The sequence below is a fragment of the Tribolium castaneum genome, chromosome 2 (genome assembly GCF_031307605.1).
Source record: "Tribolium castaneum strain GA2 chromosome 2, icTriCast1.1, whole genome shotgun sequence".
NCBI classification, from domain to species: Eukaryota; Metazoa; Arthropoda; class Insecta; order Coleoptera; family Tenebrionidae; genus Tribolium; species Tribolium castaneum.
Window position 1 is genome coordinate 19,317,072 of NC_087395.1, and position 24,418 is coordinate 19,341,489.

The following is a 24,418-nucleotide window of genomic DNA, read 5'->3' on the forward strand; positions in this document are numbered from 1 at the left end:
GAAAAGTAAGTTTGGACCAACAGTTGGCAAATTATACCATCTTCTAATAAATCACGCGTCTGGTTTGCGTCTAAATAAAAAAGATTATTTAACAAACTAAGTAAAAACTTATAATTCTGATACCAGGGTTCGATGGGCTAACAGGCAAGGATTCAGTTAGTGTAAAAACTTTGTTGTTAAATTAATAGTTAATGTTCAAAATCTCACAATACTGCCACGCCTTTATTTATTAACAAAAAAAAATAATAAAAATCGAGAATGGTCTTTCAATGTACAGGCTGGTGTGTAAAATTTCATTGTACAATCTGTCTACAAACGAATGTAGCATCGTAGGTATTAAAAGTTTGCCGCTTTTTCCATGAAGAATAAAAAAAAATGTTAGTATTTGAAAAATCTGATTCTAATGGTTGCTGCCTGAATTTTCTTAGAAATATAATTAATTGCGGAAAATTCTATTTCCAAAACCACCTGAGATCCTACACCCTACAGTGCGTACTTTTTTTAATATTTCACTTCTTATTTATTGTAACAATGGACATGTTACAATTTTAACGGGCATATGCTCCATATTTAAATCTTGTGTTTTTAAAACCACACCGTAAGTAACTAATAAATTAAAAATGTGTAAACGAAATAATTTTTTTGAAATTTTATATTTGCATAACAATTTACCAATTTACAAGTAGATTTATTACAATCTTAACATTTTAGAAGTTCTTATTTTATGATTCTTCTCTTCTTTTTGTGTCCATCCACCGTTTCGTCGTCGTTTGCATTTCTCTTCAACATTTTGTAGAAATTCGACGGGCGGTCGTTGGATCACTGTCGGTGCTCTAGAACGAACCGTTTTCGTACCATTATTGGCCCCAAACATTTTCGTTGGTCCTTTCCGTTCAACCGTCATCAGCAAACCCGGATTCAAAATCTCCTGTTGTTGCCTTTGTCGTTCGGCCATTAATTCTTCCTGAAGTGTTCGTCTTAAGACTGGATCTCCTTGGCCTACTTCACTCCATAGACCATCCGTTCGAACCACGTTCAGAAGGGATGAGGGGTCTAGAAATCTGAAACACAAACAAAATATTAGTAAAATAAATACAACATAAATTATTTTGACTTACCGAAAAATGGTAGACCACATTTCCACGGGTAGGCGGAACTTGGGCAGAGCGAAATTCGCAGCGACGAGGAAAGGAAGCACTTGATACATCTTGGAAAGCAAGGGTTAAACTGATTTTTGGTTGCAGTGGTCGCTCTTTATATTCAGTGCGTCCCCTCCCTTTTTAGAAAGTGGCGTTGTAGTAGTGGGGAGGTTGGGGTGGGAGTGGCGGACAAAAACGTAACCAAGTTTTGTAGAATTCTTATTGGTAACATTTTTTAAATGCGTCCAACAAATTGTGTTAATGTAAAAACTATTAAAGTATGGGTTCGGTTTAACTTTACTAGATATTATGGTAGATCTACTAGATTTCATAGAAAATGTTTAGCATAATACAAGAACGTTTTGTGCCTATACACTATGTACCTTACGAAAAAAACAATTAGCATATTGTCAAGTACTTTAAAAATTTCATCATTTTTTAAGAATAAAATTTTTCGAAATTCTTTTTAGTTCCTAAGATATTAAAAATTTTATTTTCAAATGGCAGGCTACTACGGACATTTTTTTGGTAAAAGATTATGCCGAAGAGGTTGTATGATGTATGTTTTTATTCCACTAATTTGATTCGTCAAATGTTTCGCAAATAAAAATATCCATGAATACAACCACTTCGTCCGGGATGAGCTCGGAACGCAAATTTAATAATTTATTTTAAGAAAACCACTAGTTTAAAAACGAAAATAATGAATTAGAAGTAATTTTTAGAGCATAATCTTTTACCACAAAACTCGCTGAAGTATTTGAAAAATACTTGCTATTTGAAAAAACAATTTTTTTAATAACTTGAAAACTATAAAACAAATTTCGAAAAAAAAATTCTTGAAAAACATTCACATTTTTAAAGTACTTCATGATGTACTTATTGTTTTTTTCATAATGCACATAGTTTATTAGCTGTTTCAAAACTATAAAAACGCCAACACCGCATTTTCTTTCAAAATTAGCTATTATTAATTATTCAAAACAAATAATAGCTAATGTAATTTATACTTTTAGTGAGAGATGTAATCACTAATAACTATTTTACATTTTTATCGATCTTATTTAAAAAAAATAATTCGGTAAAATGCGACGTTTGTGCATTTTTATAGAAAACAGTTCTAATTCAAAGTTCTAATAACCACCGTAAGAGTTGACCAAAATTTGTATACTCTTGATTTTCAGTTATGCGTGTCCTATGAATTACTTTGTTTTATTTTTTTTTATTTAAAGTGTTTACAGTAATCATCGTTTTATTTGTTATTTTATTTAAACATATTTAGTTGGCATGTTTTTTTAATTTACAGGCAAAACCAGAAGTGACGCATAGAATTCATCTTTGTTATTAGCCATTTTTCAAAAAAAATCTTCACAGTTCCACTGTATTTTTTAAATTCTACATTTTGACATCATAGTGATAGTTAGAAATTTATTCGCTTTTGAGTTGTGACGTTATTTTTATTTTTTTTAATGACAACCAATAGAATTGTTTATTGTTTTAAATAGTACACATCTTTATCCTCCTGGTAATAAGAAAAAAAAAGAACAAAATTAAATTAAAGGTGAAAAAAAAAATAAAGTAAAATAATATTGACATTCAAACATTTTGGTCTTTATCTTTTTGTTCTTGACTTATTTTAGAAGCGGCAAGTGTCTTTTTTTTGTAAAATTAGCACAAAAACACTTAGGACCTGTTTATAGTAGCGTCATTAATTTATTTCGCATTAAAATGTGTGATTAACTCATCACGTGACCAAATTGAACAATTGTGATTGGTCCATTCGCGTTGTTGACTTTTAGTTTCTATAAACTGCCCCTTAATATGACACTTAAACACAATTAGAAAATAACAAAAAAAAACAATCACCCTTTATAAAATAAAACACGTACAAAAAATAAAGCTGTTTGTGTCATACTCTCAATAACGTTTATAAGCTGTTTCAAATCTATAAAATAGCTAACGTCGTATTTTACCGAATTATTTTTTCAAATCAGGTTAATAAAAATGTAAATTAGTTATTAATGATTAGACTACTATTGAAAGTATAAATTACATTAGCTATTATGTTTTTGAAATGCATGAATAATTAATAACAGCTAATTTTAAGAGAAAATGCGACGCTGGCGTTTTTACAGTTTTGAAACAGCTAATAAGTATAACTTTTTTATTTTCTCCTCTTTTTGATTTTGTGCTTTTTTGTATCTACCTGTCGAGGATTTTTTCAAAAAATTATATTTAACAAAGATATGAATTGTGTCTGTATGCGTTATTTTATGTTTTTATCCTTTCCACATTTGAATCATCTTCTTGTATACTTGTACAGGGTGCTCAAAAACTGGCGCACCAACTCAGTGGTACGTTATTGAGAAGCAAGTGCAGATTACGAGAAAAATGTTGAAAAAATTCCTAAAGTTATATTTTAAAAAATCTGGAGCTACAAACTTATTGTGTTAACTTCTTTAGTTTTCATTATTTTTTTATATTTCTATGATTCATACCAGGTAATCGTTCCGTAACAAAACGATGAATAATTATTTTAAAATTTACTATCAGATTTTAGCAGTTTTTTTAATTTAAAAAAATTAAAATTTATCTAAAAAATCACAATGTGTAGATGTGCCAACACTGGGAATTATTTCCTAGGAAACCGTTTCAAAAATAATTTATTTTTATTGTTGCTCAAATTCTATTGCGATCATGACTGTTAGACAACGTTGCCACATATCATTTACCTAAAATTAGTTATTTATCAATAACTTTAATACAAAGATTTTTTTTACTATTTTTACCATTATATGTAACCACTTCTCTACCACACACCATTGAGTTGGTGCGCCAGTTTTTGAGCACGCTGTATATAAATAAGGGTTTTGTTCGCAATTTTCATGGAAAGAGTAAAAAGCGAAATTTTCATTTTATGACTTTCTGGAAATTCAGCTAATCATCAAAAACAATTTCAAAGAATTTACGACACGTGTTTATCGAAAAAGTAAAAGTATGTCACCCACATAAGCATTCCAGAAGCTTTATTATCGCACAGTTACCCTCTTAAAAAGGTTAAACAAGCAATAAAAGGGTGACTCTGTTGCTATTTTCAACCATAATTTTGCCACGTCTACCCACATAATGTATTTTTAGGCAAGGGACCACTTTATATTGAGATTAATAAAAATATTTTTTATTAGAAGAATTTCTAATAAAATCTTCGGTGATTTCAACTCTCCAGTATGACAGTAAATTAATCTGTCGTCAATGTTTCTGAAACGGTTTTGATTGTATCCTATAGGAAAATTGTCCAAATTTGTTTAATTGCAACCCGTTGACCTGTGCATGTGATGCAGTCCACAAGCACGTGCAGAAAATCAATAATTGTGTGGAAAGTGGAAAAGAACTCTTTGTATTGTTAGTCTGGATTTATTGACCCCAAATCAAGCGAAATTGCTTGTAAAAGCGCCACTCTTTAATCGCTTTATTTTTGTATTTACAATTTAACAATTTAAGTATTTTATTTTGGGTCTGCCTCTAGCCACAACGCCGCAAAGTCGATCTAGATTGGCAGAGTTGAGTTCTTATTTGGCACGTGACCTCGTCCACTTGAAAGATAAGCTGACCACATGCACGCACGATATATTGTAAACACTTGTATACAGCCCAGTCGAGAAAAATCCCTCGTAATAAAAAATAACATTTCTATCTTGTAATAAATTACTCTGGTGAATATTCATGGCCAGGAGCCCCCAGAATGGACTGTACCTAAAGAAATCAATAAGAAACGTGCTTAAAATCCTATTACTCATTTTCCGACCCTTGTAGAGCGAAAATGCACATTTCCTTAATGGGGCGACCACTCCTGCAAATGCATGGAATTTCAGACCTCTGGCCTAATTCCTTTCGCTAATCAAGATCAAAGCAAGAAAAACTATTTATAATTTTCGCAGACATCAGATTCGATGTTAGCCCAAATAAATCAGGTTGACAACTGACCCATATTACTTTAATATCCATCATTAGAATACAACCTCGAAACTTGTCGCCCCGATCACACGCAAACAAGAATTTTTTCTCCTGACTTCAAGTATCTGGTGAGAGTTTAGAGCTTTTCAATGAGCTTTTTGAACAAAATCACGAATGTAAACAACGCCAGCTTGGCCGGCATGCGAGCTTTGAGCTTACGCAGAGGGGAAAAGGGAAATGGCGATTTCAAGGCCAAGCAGTTTTCGCTCCGGTTTCCTGAGCTTTGAGGTCAGTGCGTTCCTGTCATTAGGACACACGCTACATGTTTGGGATGACGAAGAAAAAGTTTTTACGAGTTATTATTGAGAAAATTGGCCTTGTCGCGCTAAGTAATGTCGCTTTTGAAGGAAATTACACGACGAAGGACGCGGGATTTTAATGAGAGGGTGGAGAAGCATGCATATTTCAAGCAATTCTTTAAAATGACGCTAATTTGAATAATATACGTGATGCAAGAATTAGGAAATTAGTTTGTGTTTGTTTGGAAAATTAATTATTATGTCTAAAAGGGGTTGTAAATATAGAAAAACTTGATAAAAGTTAAGAGTGAAATTAACGCTCTAGTTGAATTTACTGAATGATCTAATAAAATCAACATTTAATAAAATATTGACAAACAAGTAAACTATTTGCAAATGAGTGAGAATAAATTAATTTGTATTACGTACAAAGAGAAAATCTTTTGTATTTCAATAACATCGTAAATCACATAATTTAAAGAAATAAATGAATTGATAAAGAATAAAGAATTAAAATAATTAAGCATTGAACGAATTTAGCGAAATTGTTCTGCCTTGATAGTTTTTTTTATAAGTTTAAAGTACAAATTGATCAATTCATTTACATCACTTGTATACAGCGTGTTCAAAAACTGGCGCACCAACTCAATGGTGTGTGGTAGAGAACTGGTTACATATAAAGATAAAAATAGTAAAAAAATTCTTTGTATTAAAGTTATTGATAAATAACGGATTTTAGATAAATAATATGTGGCAACGTTGTCTAACAGACGTGATCGCAATAGAATTTGAGCAACAATAAAAATAAATTATTTTTGAAACGGTTTCCTAGGAAATAATTCCCAGTGTTGGCACATCCACATATTGTGATTTTTTTGATGAATTTTAATTTTTTTAAATTAAAAAACTGCTAAAGCCTGATGGAAAATTTAAAAATAATTATTCGTCGTTTTGTTACGGAACGATTACCTGGTATGAAACATAAAAACATAAAAAAATAATGAAAACTAAAGAAGTTTACACAATAAGTTTGTAGCTCCAGATTTTTTAAAATATGACTTTAGGAATTTTTTCAACATTTTTCCCGTAATCTGCACTTGTTTCTCAATAACGTACCACTGAGTTGGTGCGCCAGTTTTTGTGCACCCTGATAAAGATTATTTTAGTTAGTAAATCCAACATTTTTGTTTTTTTTTCTTAAATTATGAATTCACTTGGTATTTTTTTGTATATACATATAGAGTGAGTCAATAGTGGGTTACTTCTGCACCTACCACTTGTATACTTCGTTTGATGTTTAAAAACTTTAACTGAATCTACACTGCTTTTTATCTTTTAAATAATAATCATCCATAATGAAATTTTTGCAAAGGTGTCAAAAAAAAACCCAGAACAATGTAATCGTGGATTCATTTTAAATTTCTTAACGAATTGGTTAGGTGTAATCAGTATTATTTTATTATTATTAGTTGCATATTTATAAAAATTCAGAAATAACTCACTATTGACTCATCCTGTAGATACCTATTGAAAGTTTGAAAATACTTATTAAATAAATTATCAAATTGTATTAATAAGCGATTTAAAGGATACATATTTTTTATTTTATTATTATTTTTCAACCTCAAAAATGTTTTTGACTTTATTGGACTTTTTTGACTTTATTGCAAGTTCTGAAAATTTTTAGTTTAAAAAGTTATTTTTTAATTAGTTTAAAAATTTTAAATTTATATTGACGTTTAATGCGACTTAAAAATACTTGGTCAGAATTGCCAGACGTTCCTTAAACCGCAGATTTTCGTTCAGAAAAACATCTACATTTTTTACTACATTAAGCACTTCCAAAGCTTGCTTATTGAGAAATAGAAAGTTTGATGTTAAGATAGTTTTATAATTTTATGTTATACATATACAGGGTTAAACAAAAGTAAGCCAATCCTTTTTTGCGTAAACTTTTACGTATAACTATTTTTTATTTTTTAACTCACAGTATACTTTCAAAAAATTTCATTTCAAACTTTTGGCCACTTTTGAGCCTGTTCCGACTGAAAAATTTACATTAGTTATTATCATTTTTTAATCTAAGAAATTCACTTATTTATTAAGTTAATACATTAAAATTAAAACAAACACTATTTTAAATTTGATTAAAAAAAATACTTTCACAAAAACATGTTTAAAAAATACACAGACTGCATCAAAGGTAGCGCAAAAAATTCATATTTTTTAGAGTCATTTTTTAAATGACAACTGACATTTTTCATTATTGTTTTACTGTTTTGGATAGAACACATTTTTATCTTTCTGACAAGAAAAAAAAATCAAGAAAATAAAGCAAAGAAAAATGATAAAAGAAAAAAATATATAATGAAAAAGTTATGAGTTATGGAGAGTATTGGACAAAGAGTTTTTTCGTTCTTGCTTTAATTTATCAGGGGTGATGGTTTTTTGTTTATTTTTTATGTATAGGTGTCATATCACATGTTTTCATAAAAATTTTACAAAAAATATAAAAAACAATGTTACAAAATAAGTCAAGAACAAAAATATGAAGTACATTATGTTTAGTTGACAATAAGATGTGTCCTATTTAAACATTAAACAAAAATTATTGTTGTCATTTTAAAAAATTAAGAATTATATCACTATTCAAAAATGAAACGTCACTTTGTCAAAATGTTACATTTAAAAAGTAAAATTGACTGTTTCTGGATTTTTTTTAATGACTAATAACAAAGATTTGCGTTTTTGCGTTACTTTTGGTTCAGTCAGTAGTTTTTTGGCTTTTTAAAATGCCCAGATATTCAATTTTTTGAAAACAAAACTATTACCAACTATTGTAAATAAATCATTCGAATTTATTTTTATTATTTTAATCGGCTTTTCCACCCTTCTTATCAATTTAGTTTTAATTCATTTCGTGACACTTCTGCAAATCAGCACAAAACTTAATTATTCCGCGTCCTTGCCTACGTTTTGGCCTCTAACTTTATGATCGATTCAAATCAAAGACTTTAAACAATTTAAATTTTCAGCGACTTTCCTTAATGCACTTACGAGTAAATTGCAAACAAAGATCCCTTAACCCATTTTAATGTTTACAAATTAATAGTGTAGTGTTTTAATCAGTTTTGCAATTACCATATTTTTCTACGTTATTAAAACCCATAATTACTTTTGTCAGCACGTAAAATACATGTACCGTGTAGTGAGCAAAAAACTTCGTGTTTGTGAAATATTGTCACATTACTGGGTTAGGAACCCCTTCTTGAAGGCCAAAATTATAATATTTGCCTCTCCCAAATTGTATTGATAATATAATTTGCCTCGTATAGAATAGATATATCCCGAGACGTGATTTATTATCCCTAATACCGCAGACTTTCCCTTTCTTCTAAAAGGAAACATCCTGAAATTCCCCCATTTATCACCCCTTCCAATAAAGAAATCACAAAGAAAAACGTAAATACGAACTTTGCTAACCCGTCATTATTTCCCTGCAGTCGCTTATTACACTTTCTTTTTAATCAGAGTGCGAAATGGTCTTAATTTTTCCCACTTAATGCCAAATAAATTACCGCGACGTGTCCTTGTCCAGATTCTCATTTTTGAGAACCTTGTCCAGGATAATGTATGTGCATACATTACACCACATTTTCAGTGAATTATAAACAACCAATGCCGCAAAATTGTCTTTAATGCACTTTAATTAAAAATGGTGGATGCGCCGGGCAAATTTGCGTTTTCGGCCCTCAAAAATGTCGATACGTTTCGATACGAAATTAAAGTCGGTCACGAAATGCACCCCTCCAAGCCTTCATTTTTGACCTTGAGCTCTCCCCTCCACTTCTTCATTAGCACAATCAGTTTATACATTATTTATCACAGTAACAATCGTTCGTGTCAAGACTTTGGCTCATTCTTTCTTTGCGTTCGGTTCGAGTTGCTTGAGTTTTGTGACCAATGTTTGATTGTGAGCTTGACGAAGATACGCCGTTTGCTGTCGTGACCGTACCCAACATGGTAAAGGTGCGATGGGCTTCAGCACCGATTGATTGAACGTTTTGCAGGCTGCTAGTTACGGGAAGAAAAACGGGATTTGGTACGCGGCTCCCGGAGGACAAGGCTGGAGTAAGGCGACGAGTCGGAAGGCCTCAATTGCAGAGACTGATGCACCGCCACCGGGGGGTGGGACGATCAAGCCAAGTTCCGGGAGAGTGATTAGGATAATTAATAATATGGACCACACTGTTCAGGTAAGAAGCACTTTTGGAATGCATGCACATTTTGCTATACTTTTTTTGTGTTGTCTGCCTGATCCTGTGTAATAAATGAGTATTTATCTGACTGATATCTTCACATGAAAATAATGTAAGAAAAACGACGTCAAAGGAGAATTAACAGTAATGTTGAAAATTCGGTCTAGAAAACAATTATTATAAAATCGTTGTTCACATTTACCAATTTTTGTAAAACAGTGTAGGTGTCTATGTGCATAAGCAGAAACTTTATGCGAAAACAACTGTCATTTCAAAATAAAACCCTCAGTTCAATATTAAAAATATCAATAAAACACAGAAATTAGTGAAGACGACTTTTATTTTTATTAATAGAATATTTACAGTTTTAGCAACGTTTCTGTTGAGATCGTTATTTTTACGATTACATCTTTTAAGTTATTAGTAAATATTAGTAAAAAAGTAAACGCGTAATTGTTTCATAATGTTAACAATAATATGTTTTTTTAATTTTACATACATTTACACTGCTGTTGATTGTGAGACCAATAAATAAAATAAATATGTAATTTTTCCAATGTAACATATTTTCGTAGTTTTATTACTTATACTTAAATTGTTTTTTGTAATTAATTCGGTGATGTCTTGTTTTTCGTTTTTTTAATGATATTTTTAAACATTAAATACTTTAACATGGTATTAATAATGCTGTTAAAGCAATAAAATCAAGATTTTTTTACGTAAAACAAAATTATAAAAATTTTGCTGAATTTGAGAGAATTTATAAAGTATATACTTCATCATCGCCTTTCCCTTCTTGTGCGGCTTCATTGCAAATGTTTTCAGCAAACATCGCGTTGGACTAAATAAACAAAAATATATAAAATTATTGTAAAATTTCCATTATAAAAATTGAATATTTGCCTTCAAATAGGGGTTCTATATAATTATTTAAATAATTTAGGCCATTAATTTTATACTTACGTGCGTCATGTTGGAAAAAAATTTCACGAATTCGATATTGTTTAAATACTTACTTACCACTTGATTCATTATTAAGAATTATAAAAATACTAAAACAGTTTTCATTTTTTAATTTATTTTTATTACTGCAAGAATATTTTTAATAAATGATCATTTAGTATTACAAATAAAAGTAATTTTTAAATATTAGCATTTTTCTTCTCCGTTTTTATACTGAAAACTATTTGAAATATGAAATTTCAAACTAAAATCCTCTAGATGACGCTCCAAGTTATCTAATAAAAAACAAAAACACTGAAATTAGGAAAAATTGTGTCTTTTAACATGAAATGTGGGTCCCGTTAAATTTGTTATACATTGTTTAATTTTAATTTTTGAAATGTGTCATCATTCGACCACAAAAGAGCCATCGACGATTAAAAATGATTAACTGACTATCACTAATTAGTAGTTAAGGTCTTACGGATTTTTTTTCTCAAGTGTTATCCCGTGTATCAATTTGAAGAAAATCTTGGTTAGAAGTGCTATTTTTTATCTTTATTAAACTCTTGGGCATTTTTTTACGAAATTTTCTAAAACACAACAAAAAATCATTTGCATTGCTATCATTTGATTCATTTATTGAGCAAATTTCCCTTGAAATTAACTCACAAAGTTGGCAAATTATTTTTTTTTGGTAATTGAAGGAATAAAGGACGATTTTTGAAGAAAAATACCATTGGTTATTTCAAAGGGACGTTTCGATAACGGGTTATCATCTTCAGGCATCATCTTGGACGTGCGTGGATTTGATGTTAATTTGTATTAATTGTCGTTCCACATCAGTTTATATCAAATCCACATTTTATAAAAAATCGTCCTTTATTATTCCATGAATTATCGCAAATATTAACTTTTAATTAAACTGGATATTTTCCGGGCTGGTCATTTTTGAGCAAAATTTCATCAAAAATAAAGCAAAAAACAATAAAAATGTTATTTGTATTAGCTGTTTCAAAACTTTAAAACGCCAACTTCGCATTTTCTTTTAAAATTTGCTGTTTTAAATTATTAATGCACTTCAAAAAAATTATAGCTAATGTAATTTATACTTTCAATGAGAGATCTAATCATTAACAACTAACTATTTCACATTTTTATTGACCTTATTTAAAAAAAATAAATCCGCAAAATGCTACGTTGGCGTTTTTATAGTTTTGAAACAGCTAATACCTTAATTACGCCTTTAAGTACTTTTTTAACGAAAATCTCGTTTTATGCGAGATTTCCATAAAATGAACAAAAAATCATCAAAGTGAAGCGATCATGACATTTTGCATGTCTTTTAGACAGAAACTTATAACTAGGTTATTTGATGATTTTTTAAAATAGTGCTTTAGGAAAAATTTTCCTAATAATTTAAGCAAATTTCGTTGAAAATAAACCTATTTATTCATTAACAAGATTTTTGAAGGAAATTTCGATGCCTGTTTTACGCAATTTATAAGTTGTTTTGTGAGAGATCTCGTCAATAAAGAAGTAAAAAATAACACAAAACGATAAAACACAAAACGTGGTTGAAAGCAGTGATTTTTTGACTTTCTCCAAATATTTATTATTATGCACTTTTTAAAGTGTCAGGGTTTCAGTATTATTTTATACGCAATGTCTAACAAGATTTTGTTAAAAATTATCCGAAAATTACCATATTGGACCAAAAATTGTGTCATTTTGGCCTTTTTTAAAGTGGGTCCAATGATGAAGCAGGAGGTCAGAAGTCATTTCGTACGAGTATACACACTGTTCCGTCTAAATCTCACACAAGAAGCACTGAAAATAAAAAGCTATGTTTTTCACTGCGTTTTTGGATTAGTCAAGTTATTCTAAGGAAGTTAATAGCGACTTTCGGTATAATCGGAAGTGTCGTTAACTTGAAAATATTTTCATTGAGCAGGACTTAAGAGATTATTGTTGTATACAAATTTTCAGATGACTATCATTATTAGTTCTAATGTGGGGTTCAGACGGAAGAGCCTGTATACTCTTTGTAGTCTTTCTGCAACCGAACCAACAATATTTTAATTACATTGTCTAAACCAAGGAAAAAACGACCTTGTTCCCTTTAAAAATGTTGCTAGTTAAAATTTTGATTGTATGATAAGACGTAAACCAAGAAATATTAAACCAATAAATTCGTTTTAGTATTAAAAACTTGTATTGTTTAAATACATTTATTGGTGGAATAAGAAAAAATTGAAGCTGCTGATAGGAAGTTCTTCTACAGTTAGGTTACAACTTTCCTCTTTCATTGTATATCATAATAATTAATATTATTCAATTAATTAAAGTACAGTTTACAGACAATAATTCGTTTCTGACAATTCTTTAACCCTGACATTTCTTTTCTAGAATAAAATAATTTGTTCCCAAGAGTAGAAAGTTAAGAGTACGTAATTTTTATTCTTCAACACCGGCATAATAGACCTGATACTAAATTTTAGGACATACCTTAAATCCAAAAGTTTTAAATATGTTTATTAAATCGTCGTGTGTGCTTCAGATCTCTCCTTATTTTATCATCTCGTTGCTTCTCATATTTTCTTTTGTGCATCTCAAAATTCCTCCAGTTTTTACAAATGTTTTTACTTAGCGGTTTTTCATGTTATTACTAATAGTTTTGGAAGCTTTTTAATTTTGCACAGGTTATTTAATTTCATACGCACTTAATAGTAAACTTCGATTTCTTATTACTTTAGCTGTGTGATTTTATTTTCTTCCATTTCCTTACACGTCGTTCTTCTAGTGCCGCGTCCTTTTAAACTTACGCACCTCCCAGCCCTTCGAGGAAGTCCTCGAAGACCTCGGCCAAGTTTTGAAAATGAACGGTGCGAAACGCATGTACACAGTGTCAGGTCAAGAAGTGCGCAGTTTTTCACAATTAAGAAACGAATTCGCTGATGTGGACACTTTTTATTTGGGGGTTGGGAGTGTGGGAGGTGGGGTTGGGGGTGTGATGTTATCACCAGTTCGGAGGGCTCGCTCACGGGCCCCCCAGACCGCAATCGTGGAGGATATGAGCAAACAAAGACGGGCGAGGAGTAAAAGCCGACCGCGGGCTCTCTACGCCCCCGAAAGCGAAATCGTGCGAACCAACGGTGAGTCCCATAAATTGCTCAAATTTAGCTCAAAGTGCTCTCAGATTACACTTTGTTAGAAGTACTGAAGGAGGAGCCGGTTAGGGTCACTATTAAAGGGTTGAGGAGGACGTTTTATCCTCCCATCCATCATGCACCGATGGATAACACTCCCCCTGAGAAGAAAATGCAATTGGAGTGGGTGTATCCTTAAGTTTAAGTTCAAAAAACTCGATTTGCATGTCTGGGGGTAATTCTTTTCAAGGGGAAAAGGCGGATCAATGTAATGAAGGTTTGAGTAATTAAAATGAAATTTTTCCTTAACTGGATTAGTTATGGGTATCGTGGCACCGACTCGAGGAGAAATCTATGGGTTCTCCCAACGGGAGAATTGCTCTATTTTGTTGCAGCTGTCGCTGTTATGTATGACAGAGACGAGGAGGCCCAAAGGCACTACACAGGCCACACTGAGGACATTCAATGGTAAATTCGCAAAAATTTTAATTGAATTTTGTTGTTGCGTAATGTGTTATGAAAAGACCGATTATGTTTTAACAAGCAAAGTGTTTGCCAAAACGTGTGAGCGTAGCGAACAAGTTTTGCAAACTATGCGACTTAAACAATAATAAATAAATAAATATCCATTTATTTTCTAATTGGTACTTGCCCATTATTACAGGAAAAGTATAGAAAAACTTTGTAAATCAAAAATTAACATGAAATACCAAACGTGGTAACAACTAAAGATAATAGATATTAAATAACAGGAATTTTCACAACTTATTTTATACGTACAAAATGTTTCTTAATTACCTCGTAAATTAAAAATGTTATTTCCGCAATTTTATTAGGAAAAAAAAGAATAAACATTTCAATTATCCTCGACCGCTAACGAGTTACGGAACGAAATTCATTACAAAATTCACCAAGCTGTAAAGGGGAAGGTTCAAACTTAAATCTGTACTAAGTTGTTTGTTGAAAGTTCAATATCTTGAAAAAGTTAAATGGGACAGTTCTTTTTTTGTTTTTCCAATATTAAACTGGATATATTTAATGGATGTGTTCTACTAATCAAAAAGATCTTTGTCTTTGAATGTTAATTTCAGCAACAATACAGATTATTCATGAGCATTGCCGTTACCATAGGAAACCATACCATAACCATTGTAACTCTACCACGGATTATTTATTGCAGTTTATACGGGGATTTAAACATTCGCTATAAATAGTTATGTCACTATAACAAATGACGACTAATAGTCTAAGGGTAAAATGTAAAATTAAAGTTATTATTAACTGAAAATGTTACTATTCGACTATTGAACAATAGTTTTTATTTTTTAATATTTACTGTTAAATATCTTTTAAGTAATCAACCATAAGAGACACTTAACTGCGTTACTGTTTACAAATGCGAAAATAAAAAATAGGAAGGGGGTTACATTTAAAAAATTTAAGTTCTTCAACTTGCAACAGACCTCTTAATTTTTTTTATCTTCTTGATTGCAATGAGCTTAAACAATTACACCCTTAAAAAATTGGAACTTTCTTCTTTAAAGCTGTAAACGCTTTTTTAAAGCGTGTTTTTGTCAAAAAATCCAAGTATTTCAGTAACTAGCTAAATCAATAACCAATAACAATTTACCTTTAAAACATCAGTGTTAAAAGCTACATCCAAAAATACAAAAAAATATATGGCGGCATTTCATTTATATTGTAGTCCATTTCCTAAACACCCTGTACACTTGAAAATAATTTTAGGTGAGACAGGGGGTTAGAATCTGCGGCTTTTGTAAAAAAGATTAATTTTGTAACATTTAAAGATCAATAATGGACTTAACCAACTCGCTGGGACAACCTTTATTAGAAAATAAAAAAATACAAAACTTACATAAATAAAATGGTAGATTAAATTATGTGGCGCAGCTGGTTGTTATTTACTAGTTTATTTATTAATAATTTAGCTGAGCCACATGAAACCACTTTTACTCCGTGTGAAATCTCCCTTAATGGACACCTCCGAATAACGGACACCTCTTCACAACGGACAGTTAATAATTCCCCATCGGTGTCCGTTGTTGAGAGGTTTTACTGTACTATTTTATGGGCAAAAGTGCTTATTTATATAAATTGGTGAAGATTTAAAGAGATCATTCAAATATTGCTACTATATTTGGTACATTTATAAGATCCCAAGCGTATGAATAACTATGACAAATTTAGTATTTTGGTATTTTACAAAAAATGTTCAGAACAATAATGTCTCAAAGACACATTGTTTATAATCGTCAAATGTTCTTAATATTCTTATTTTATAGTCGTAAACGACCACTGCTTCTTATTCGTTTCAGCTGCAGTGATAAAAGCTGGTAAAAGTAAAAGTGCTAAGGCGGAAAAGTAAAACTTTTTTTACTTTATTGCCAAAACCTTTACCTGGGATTTTACCGAGTAAAAGTTATAGTTATTCGACAAGTTATTAATTTAGTGACACTTGGGAATAAAATACACAAGTGTCCCAACGAGTTGAAAAATAATATTTTTATTACAAAAGCCCAATTTAAAATTAAATTGTATTCAAAGTAGACACTTAACAGTCAATGTTTTCAGAGAAAGAGTCAAATTGTACAAAAATAAAAATAGGGTAACCCATTTAAAATTTTTATGTTATTCAACTTGCAACAAACCTCTTCATTTTTTCATCTCCGTGAATACAGTAACATAAAAACAATATATTCTTATAATACCATGAGATCGAAAATCTTATTTTGAATTAGAACAAGCCTTGAAAGTCAAGTATAACTTTAGCCAAAATGCCAAAATGTGATTAAAGTTCGGCACGCATAGCTTGCTCTAATTCATTTTATTTTCAGTTTCATGTTATAAATATAAAACCTTACATGTTTATAATGGTGAAAGTCCCATTTTTTATTTTTATTGTTTTTAATTTTTATGTAATAATTTTTAAAAACCGCGTCAAAAAAATAAAATTATTTTAAAAACTGAGCAAATTTTCAAAATTGACCAATAAGAATTTAGCTACATCAATGTCAAACTACATTTGGATTCGGAAACACTCTGTATATTCAAAGTGAGTCAGAGGGTTAGTGTCTACTGTTTTTGTAAAATTTAAAGATCAATAATAAACCATTTCCAACCGAATGGGACCACCTGAATTTATAAGTCTCAAAAAAAACCTATTAATTTTTTGCCAGTATGGACTTACATCCCTCGCGCGAGATGGTGGCGTCTGGTCAAAGGGCGGGCCGTAATCGCAAAACCCAGGCCCATATCCGCATCTGGAGTACGGAAACCCTCCAAACGCTCTACGTTTTCGGAATGGGGGAATTCGAAGTTGGGGTGGCGGCAGTTGCGTTCTCACAATTGGTAAAATTGGCAATTTGTTTTAGATTTTGTAATAATATTTGTTGTTAGAATGGTGGGAGTTATGTGTTGGCCGTTGATGGAGGACGGGAGAGCATTTTGTCGGTGTGGCAGTGGCAATGGGGACACCTTTTGGGGAAAGTAGCCGTAAGTCTGTTTTGCTTAATTCATTCATATACATCTACATAAACACCAGTTTCGTGCTGTCTTTTGCATAATGTAGTGACGCAGAGGGTGAACGAAAGATATGATCCTTGAACTCGTGCGCAAGAAATTTTCAGGCGACTTTTTCGTTCAAGTATTTGTCGGGTATTTAAAACTGAAATTTTTTCACTTGACAGATTGAGACTTTCACGGGTTTTCATGAATATGCAAGCATTAGATTTATCGGTTGGTGAGCAACAGTCTCGCAAACGACACAGGTTTAGAGTGTAAAGACTTTTAAGAAAGAAGAAACGAAGTAAGAGACTTTTAGTTTAATAAATTGTTAAATTTCTTAATTATTATTCTTATTCTTATTCTTATTCTAATTAATCTTTCATAAAGAAAAGAGAATAAACTGATGGTTACATGATTGAAAAAAACTTTTATACGTGACATGTTTTATTATCGTTGAATATTTCATTATTTTTATGTAGTTATTCAGGCATTTGTTACTACTACTCATAATTTTTTTATTTGTAATATTTTTGTAGAATCTATAATTTTTCTTTCGCATTTTTTTATTCCAAGGTTTCTTTTTATTGATTACCTAATCTAAAATTATTTTTGAGATCTCTGATTTTCCTTATTTCTATACCTAACAAAATTTAACATCAAATGTGTTTTTCCGGTCTTCAAAAAACAATCACACAAACATGACAGACACGTATGTAAACTTATTAGTTGAAGGTCAATAATTTGAATAAAATAGAAATTTTTTTCAATTTCTATTTAACTACCTAATCATTTTAAAGTCTTGTTTGTGAAAAATTAATATTTGATACAAATCTCGTTGTTATTATGAAAACAAACCGAATGTCAATAATAAACACGTAACAAGTTCTTGGAACAAGAACAGATTTTTTAACATTAAACATTAAGTTTTTTAAAATGTAATACTTTTTTCAATCAATTTAACAAGTGACATACAGTAAAGTTTCCTTTACTACGTTATTTATTTAATTAAATATATTAAACAGAGTGAACATTAAGAAACGTCCAAAATTCATGTCTTTGTAATAACCAATAGGACATTCTTGAAAAAAATCCTCAAACAGGTCGATTTTATTTTTGTTTTTTGACATTGTACCAACATTTAGGAGGCCATTGTTTTTGGGAAATGTCATTAATTTAATTTACAATATTCGTTTTACAGGCATTAAAGTTCCCATCGTCTTTCTGTCAAATATTTTTCTTAAATACATCTTAGTTTATATAAACATAATTGGCGCAGTCAGTAGGATTTACTGGAGTAACATGTGACACCTCTGCTGCAAAGTTCTGCAAACTAACAGTTAATCTAAAAAAATGGAAAAATGGAAAGTCGAAATTGAAGAAAATTTTATTTTAAACAAAAAGGGAAACAACAAAATACACTGCAAACGACAAATTAACAAAGTTTCTGAAGGTAGATCGAAGAAATTTTTTAACAATAAATAGAAAACCATGTTTAAACACTTTGTGTCCCGGCGCCTCCACCATTTCTGTGGTGTGTTAAATTCTTAATAATACAAAAGAAACGAGTAACGAATATTTGGTTCCCAAGTAAGTAATTATGTAGTTGTTTCAAAGTTTTCATTTCACTTCAAGTTTATGGAAATATGCACCAACAGTAATGTTATTACGCTATTTCGCGCAAAACGTCTTAATCTTCAAATAAACAACATTATGAGTATTATGAGTACAATTAAGTGCATTGGAATAATAATTCTACGAAATACAACCCTGTCACAAACACAAAAATGTCGGTGGTTACTTATACAAACTAAAAATGAGGTTATTACTCAAAAACTAATGACATAAATGTTGGTCTAGTGTTAAAAAAAGACAACAAAAAAATAAAATGTATGCGTTCTCTAGGTTCTCTCTATGAAGACACTTAGTTTTTGTAACTTTTATTTTTATTTTATTTTTTGGACCTGTTAGTAAATATTTTTTAAAAGGAATAGGTACGATATTTTGAATTTTTGAATTCACTTTTCTTAAACATTATATATTTTTTTAAATACTAATAATACTATATGATTTTCAAATTAAAAGCAAATCGTCATTTTGAAAAAATGTAATCATACAGTGTAGTCTACTTAATTGCCAGCGCTTTCAAAAATAAACTCTACCGCTGATACAATCTGTCAGTGAATCTTTATCTCACGAGCGTCCTCTTTGAATTTTTTTTTTTTTATATTACATGAAGAGTGTATTTTGTTTTGCATTTTACTTTTGCAACATTCGGCGTTTTGCGTCTTTCAGCATATGTTATTGTTAAAAGTATTTAACAAAGTTTTAAGCTTTTCATCCACAAATGGGCAAATGATTGATGGTGTTTGCTTTTAAACTGTTTTATCATTTGTTTTTTTCCTTGGAATTAACTTTAATTGTGTATCTCTAGGAGTTATTACAAAACATAATATTGTTACGTATACAAAGCATCAACTAACGGAAAATAATATCAAAAATTAACTTAACCCACAAACGCTCTGTATGCTGTAATTTCAAATATTGTGTACCTATTAAATTATTTACTTTTTTATTTATGATTAAATTTAGATAAACGAGATTGTCAACATTTTAGAATATAAAGTAGGTTTTTATGGTCTTATTGAATAATAATAGCGCCATTACATATGCATTTCTCAGGACGTAACGTGATTCATTATTTCACGCCCATTTCAAAAATGCATTTTTCTATTGATTTCTTTGTCCCTAATACAACTGTTAACTTTTTTATTCATAATCTCTGTTAGAAAGTCCCCAAGTATACGAGAATTTAGTATGTTTTTATTTTTAAATAATAAACACCTTTATTTAAGTTTTTTTTGTTTTTATTTAAATAAATAAATAAATACCAAACCTTCAAATCTTTTAAAACTATCCTCGGATCCAGTAATCTCAACTCAGAATAACAAATTAAGCAAATGTAGGTCTCCATTGCACTCTCATATGAAAATACTATTCCCAAGCTAATAACTTCCAAGAAATTGCACTTTCGTGTTTTAATATGCAAAGTAATAAAATGCGTGTAACCGAGAGAGTAAAAATTGCATGATACGTTTCATAAATTACCATTTATAGACCCTTCAAGAAGAACTAACCGGAGCCGTTTTCCACCCTCTGGACGACAATCTCATGATAACACACGGCAAAGGCCACCTGACCTTTTGGAACAGACGCAAAGACGGCTTTTTCGAACGTACTGATATTATCAAACCTGTGAGTCGTTCCGCCAACTTAAAAATCGGATTTTATCAAAAAACTTCCAGCCTTCTCGTACACTTATCACTGCACTGCAATTTGAGCAAGACGGCGATGTCATCACTGCGGACAGTGACGGTTTCATCACCATTTACAGTGTTGATAGTGACGGTGCTTACTTTGTTCGTTTGGAGTACGAAGCCCACAACAAAGGGGTCAGTTCGCTGGTGATGCTGTCGGAAGGAACGCTGCTTTCGGGTGGTGACAAAGATCGGAAAATTGTCGCCTGGGATTCCCTCCAAAACTACAAGAAAATCACTGAAACTAAAGTATTTTTTCGATTTGAAATTAAGAACACGTCGGCAAATTTTGTTTTAGCTTGCTGAGTCTGCTGGTGGGGTCAGGTCCATTTATCCCCAACGCCCTGGACGCAATGATGGGAATATCTACGTCGGGACTACTAAAAATAATATTTTGGAAGGGTCGCTTCAAAGGAGGTTCAATCAGGTTGTTTTCGGGCATGGGAGACAGTTGTGGGGACTTGCAGTGCATCCAGATGATGAAGTTTTTGCCACAGCAGGGCATGATAAGAACATTGCCTTGTGGAGGAAGAATAAATTTATTTGGACGTTACAAGTAATTATTTTTTTTATTTAAAACGTGATTTATTTCGCAAGCAAAGAACTGAGGTTTAAAATTTTGAACCTAAAAATTTTAATTTTATTAAAAAAAAATACAAATATTTTTATATTTGTATTACATACAGAGTGATTCAAAAGTACCGGACAATCTCTCGGGTGGTGATTAAAAACATCATCAAACTACATTAAAAGTTCTTATGATAAAAATTTGCTTAAGTTTTTTCACGAGATATATCTCTTTTTTGACTTAAATTAGCGGGAACAACAGCTCTTACAACATATTAAACAAATACGTGTTGGAAAAAATCAACAATACTACAATACAACAATATATTATGATGTATTAAACAATAAAGAAAACAAATTAAAAATAAGAAATATAAAAATTAAGTCGCTTGAAACAAAATTTGATTTCATTTTTGTGCTTAACTGAAAGTCAGTTTTAAATCACCCTGTAGAACAAAGAGTTTGTGTTTTATTTTCTAATCTACACCAAAAACCAATTTTAATAAGCTATTTTTTTTTCTAATTGTTTTTACACAAAAATTAAATAAAACAAACAACAAAAACTTTTGGCTTCAAATTTTATATGTTCAAATAAATAAAATAAATAAATAAATAAAGTATATGAAGAGAAAAAGAAAGGAGAAAAAATAAAGTAAAAATGTAGATCTTAAAAAAACTGAAAAAAATATTCAATTATGATGTTACTTAATGTATGTGAATTATTTCAGGATTTTTTTATTCGTCCTTATAATTTAAATTATTTAGTTAAAAAGGTTAATGACAATAAAATAACAAATATGAAAATATTAATTAACCGAAACCTACCTACTCAAATAATGTTTTCCAGTAAAACATTTTTATAAAAATTTTTGCTATCACCAAAATGACGTTTATTTGAATTTGTTATTTTTACTCAATTATTTTTAGGGGTAGACGTTTTTTACCGATTTTTATCACAAAACAAAATTTAAGCTTCGCATGGTCTTAGATGAAATAACAATTTCACAGGTATAAAGAGAAATACAAAATATTTAATAGCAATCTTTAAATTCTGCACGATTCTTAATTTTTGGTATAGAGTAAAATATACTTTTAGTAGACACCCTGTATGAAAAGAATTTTACATTTTTCTAAATACTGTTTACATCATTGTATTTGTTTGAGAACATTTACTTTGATTAAGATTATTTGTAAAAAATCTTGTGATCCAGTCTTCTATATAAGTCCTTGAAAAACAAAACTTAAATCTTGCAATAATTTAAAAAATTCGTGCAAATTTTTCGATTTTCAAGATTTTTTATTTTTGTTCTTACTTCAAATACGAATTCTGAATTAATACAATTTTAAAGATTACAATCACAAGATTCTGAGCATAAACAAATAATAATGAAACAAATAGAAAATTTTAGGGTATAATTATTTTAATTTAATTGAATTTATCATTGTTTTCGTATGTAGTTATGAAGGCTATCGTACTATCAGGAAAAACTACCTTCCTCTGCTTTAAAATTAATTTGAACTTCTTGTGATAACAATTATAATCTCCTAAAAAATAAATACTTTAATTTTAAAATTCGAGTTGTTAAAGTTATGAAAGAGTTTTAGAAAATCAAGAGCAAAATATAGAAATTATTTAAAAATTCAGAAAAACTCTAGAACTTAAGACGAGTACATCATATAACATTTTTTGTTATTATAATGAAGAACTTTCTAATTCTTTTTAAATTTTCAAAACGACGTGACAAACAATCGATTCTTAAACACAAAAAATTTACATTGTTAACTTTTGAAAAGTTCTACATATATCTTCATACGCTTCTGTTGATATTTCTATTTCATTTTTTATTTCTTCAGTTTCTTCACACTGAAATTGCTATTTAATATTACAACATAGACATTTATATTCCCAAGTACTTAACTTTTTGCAAAAATTTTAATGCCATTTTTCAAAAGATTTGACTACGAATATTTCCAAAGTTTCAAGATAACGAGAAAAACCGTTAATTTTCCGTCGATTTCTCGTCATGTTTTTGGTCCTAGGAATTCTTGCTTCGAAAAGTCTCGACGAGAAACCAGATAGATACACAACTCGGGTTGTAAAAATCTTTTAATCCCTTAAAAAATCAGTTAAACACAACTCAAGAATTCACAACAAGTAAATTAATTTTTGGTGTAATTTGGATAGATTTTCAAAAACAAAAAAGCAAAAAATATATTATACAGAGGTAGACTATAGGTATAGTAGACATATTTAGCGATGACAAAAATACCAACAACCAAAAATCTTTTTTTCATGTTTCATGCCAAGGTTTTACACTCTGTATTATTATTATTTAATGATCTGATTTTCAATTTGTTGAAATTGGCTACCTTTGATTAACTGTAATTCAGCGTAAAAAATTATTAATTATTTAAGAAACCATCACTTATAATTTAGATCTGTTATTAATGTTTCAGGAAATGTTAATAGAATTTCACAGATTAGTAAATTTGAATTGAGAAAACGTTTTTTGTAATTTAAAAGATGTAAATTGTAAGGCAAACAAAGAAATGCAATGATTATCATTAATCAAGAACATAGCTTTGATTTTGTGTGATAAAGTCTAGTAATCTGAATTACACCTAACATTTTCTGAAAAATAATACCGTACTACATTTTTGGGTATAAAAAATCGGTTTGTTTTGTATCTCCATTCGCCTCCTAGTATTTAGTTCTCCGTAGATTTGCCAAAAAAACAGAGTTAAATTCGGAAATAAAATTAACTAGACGCCCTCTGGTGATGACTTTTGAACTATGTCGAAAACAGTAAAGAAATTTTCGTAATGCCACATTTAACTGACATTTAATGAATTGTTCAACAATTTTGCGTGTATAGTGTTAATTACTTACAATAGAAAGAATTACTTTAAAAGTACGTGGTGGTAAATACTAGCGTTGACTTTGGTTCTGTAGTTTTTCGTGGTATAAAGTGTTTATTGTTGGAACTTGAAAGTGGATAAAATGTGAAAAATATTTAAATTTTGATTACAAAGTGTTATCAAACAGTTGTCTAATTAAAGATTATAAGTAATGGATCACAGCGAACACAAAGTTTGGCTCAAGAAACCAATAAATTAGTGAAGTGTTATGAATTTTAGGTTAGAATTTTCCACAGAAAAAATCATGAAATGCTGCGGTAAATCTACAAAACTACAATAAAGATTAACAACTGCTGATACATTTAAACGTAAATTATGCCAAAAGGTAGGCTTTTCAATGTCTTTGTAATA

General features: G+C 30.2%; 1 protein-coding gene and 1 non-coding gene across 3 annotated transcripts in view; one reads left to right on the forward strand and one right to left on the reverse strand.

The window, feature by feature from the left end:
- Positions 1-24,418, forward strand: part of DCX-EMAP (Doublecortin-domain-containing echinoderm-microtubule-associated protein) — a 36,824-nt gene that overhangs the window by 10,527 nt on the left and 1,879 nt on the right. The window contains exons 1-10 of one of the 2 annotated variants that reach the window (XM_015983827.2): positions 9,270-9,415; positions 9,463-9,648; positions 13,397-13,748; positions 13,793-13,931; positions 14,061-14,210; positions 16,940-17,111; positions 17,160-17,255; positions 20,382-20,519; positions 20,570-20,830; positions 20,880-21,137. In XM_015983827.2, the coding sequence (XP_015839313.1) occupies positions 9,356-9,415; positions 9,463-9,648; positions 13,397-13,748; positions 13,793-13,931; positions 14,061-14,210; positions 16,940-17,111; positions 17,160-17,255; positions 20,382-20,519; positions 20,570-20,830; positions 20,880-21,137 (1,812 nt within the window). In that variant the 5' untranslated portion in view covers positions 9,270-9,355. Of the gene's footprint in view, positions 1-9,269; positions 9,416-9,462; positions 9,649-13,396; positions 13,749-13,792; positions 13,932-14,060; positions 14,211-16,939; positions 17,112-17,159; positions 17,256-20,381; positions 20,520-20,569; positions 20,831-20,879; positions 21,138-24,418 lie in introns of those variants that run through there. The other variant, XM_015983826.2, reaches the window with a different exon arrangement.
- Positions 644-20,487, reverse strand: LOC107398706 (uncharacterized). Its single transcript, XR_010333026.1, has 3 exons — positions 20,373-20,487; positions 1,119-1,207; positions 644-1,061 (listed from the first exon to the last, which is right to left on the reverse strand). It is a non-coding gene; the product is annotated as an uncharacterized LOC107398706 (transcript).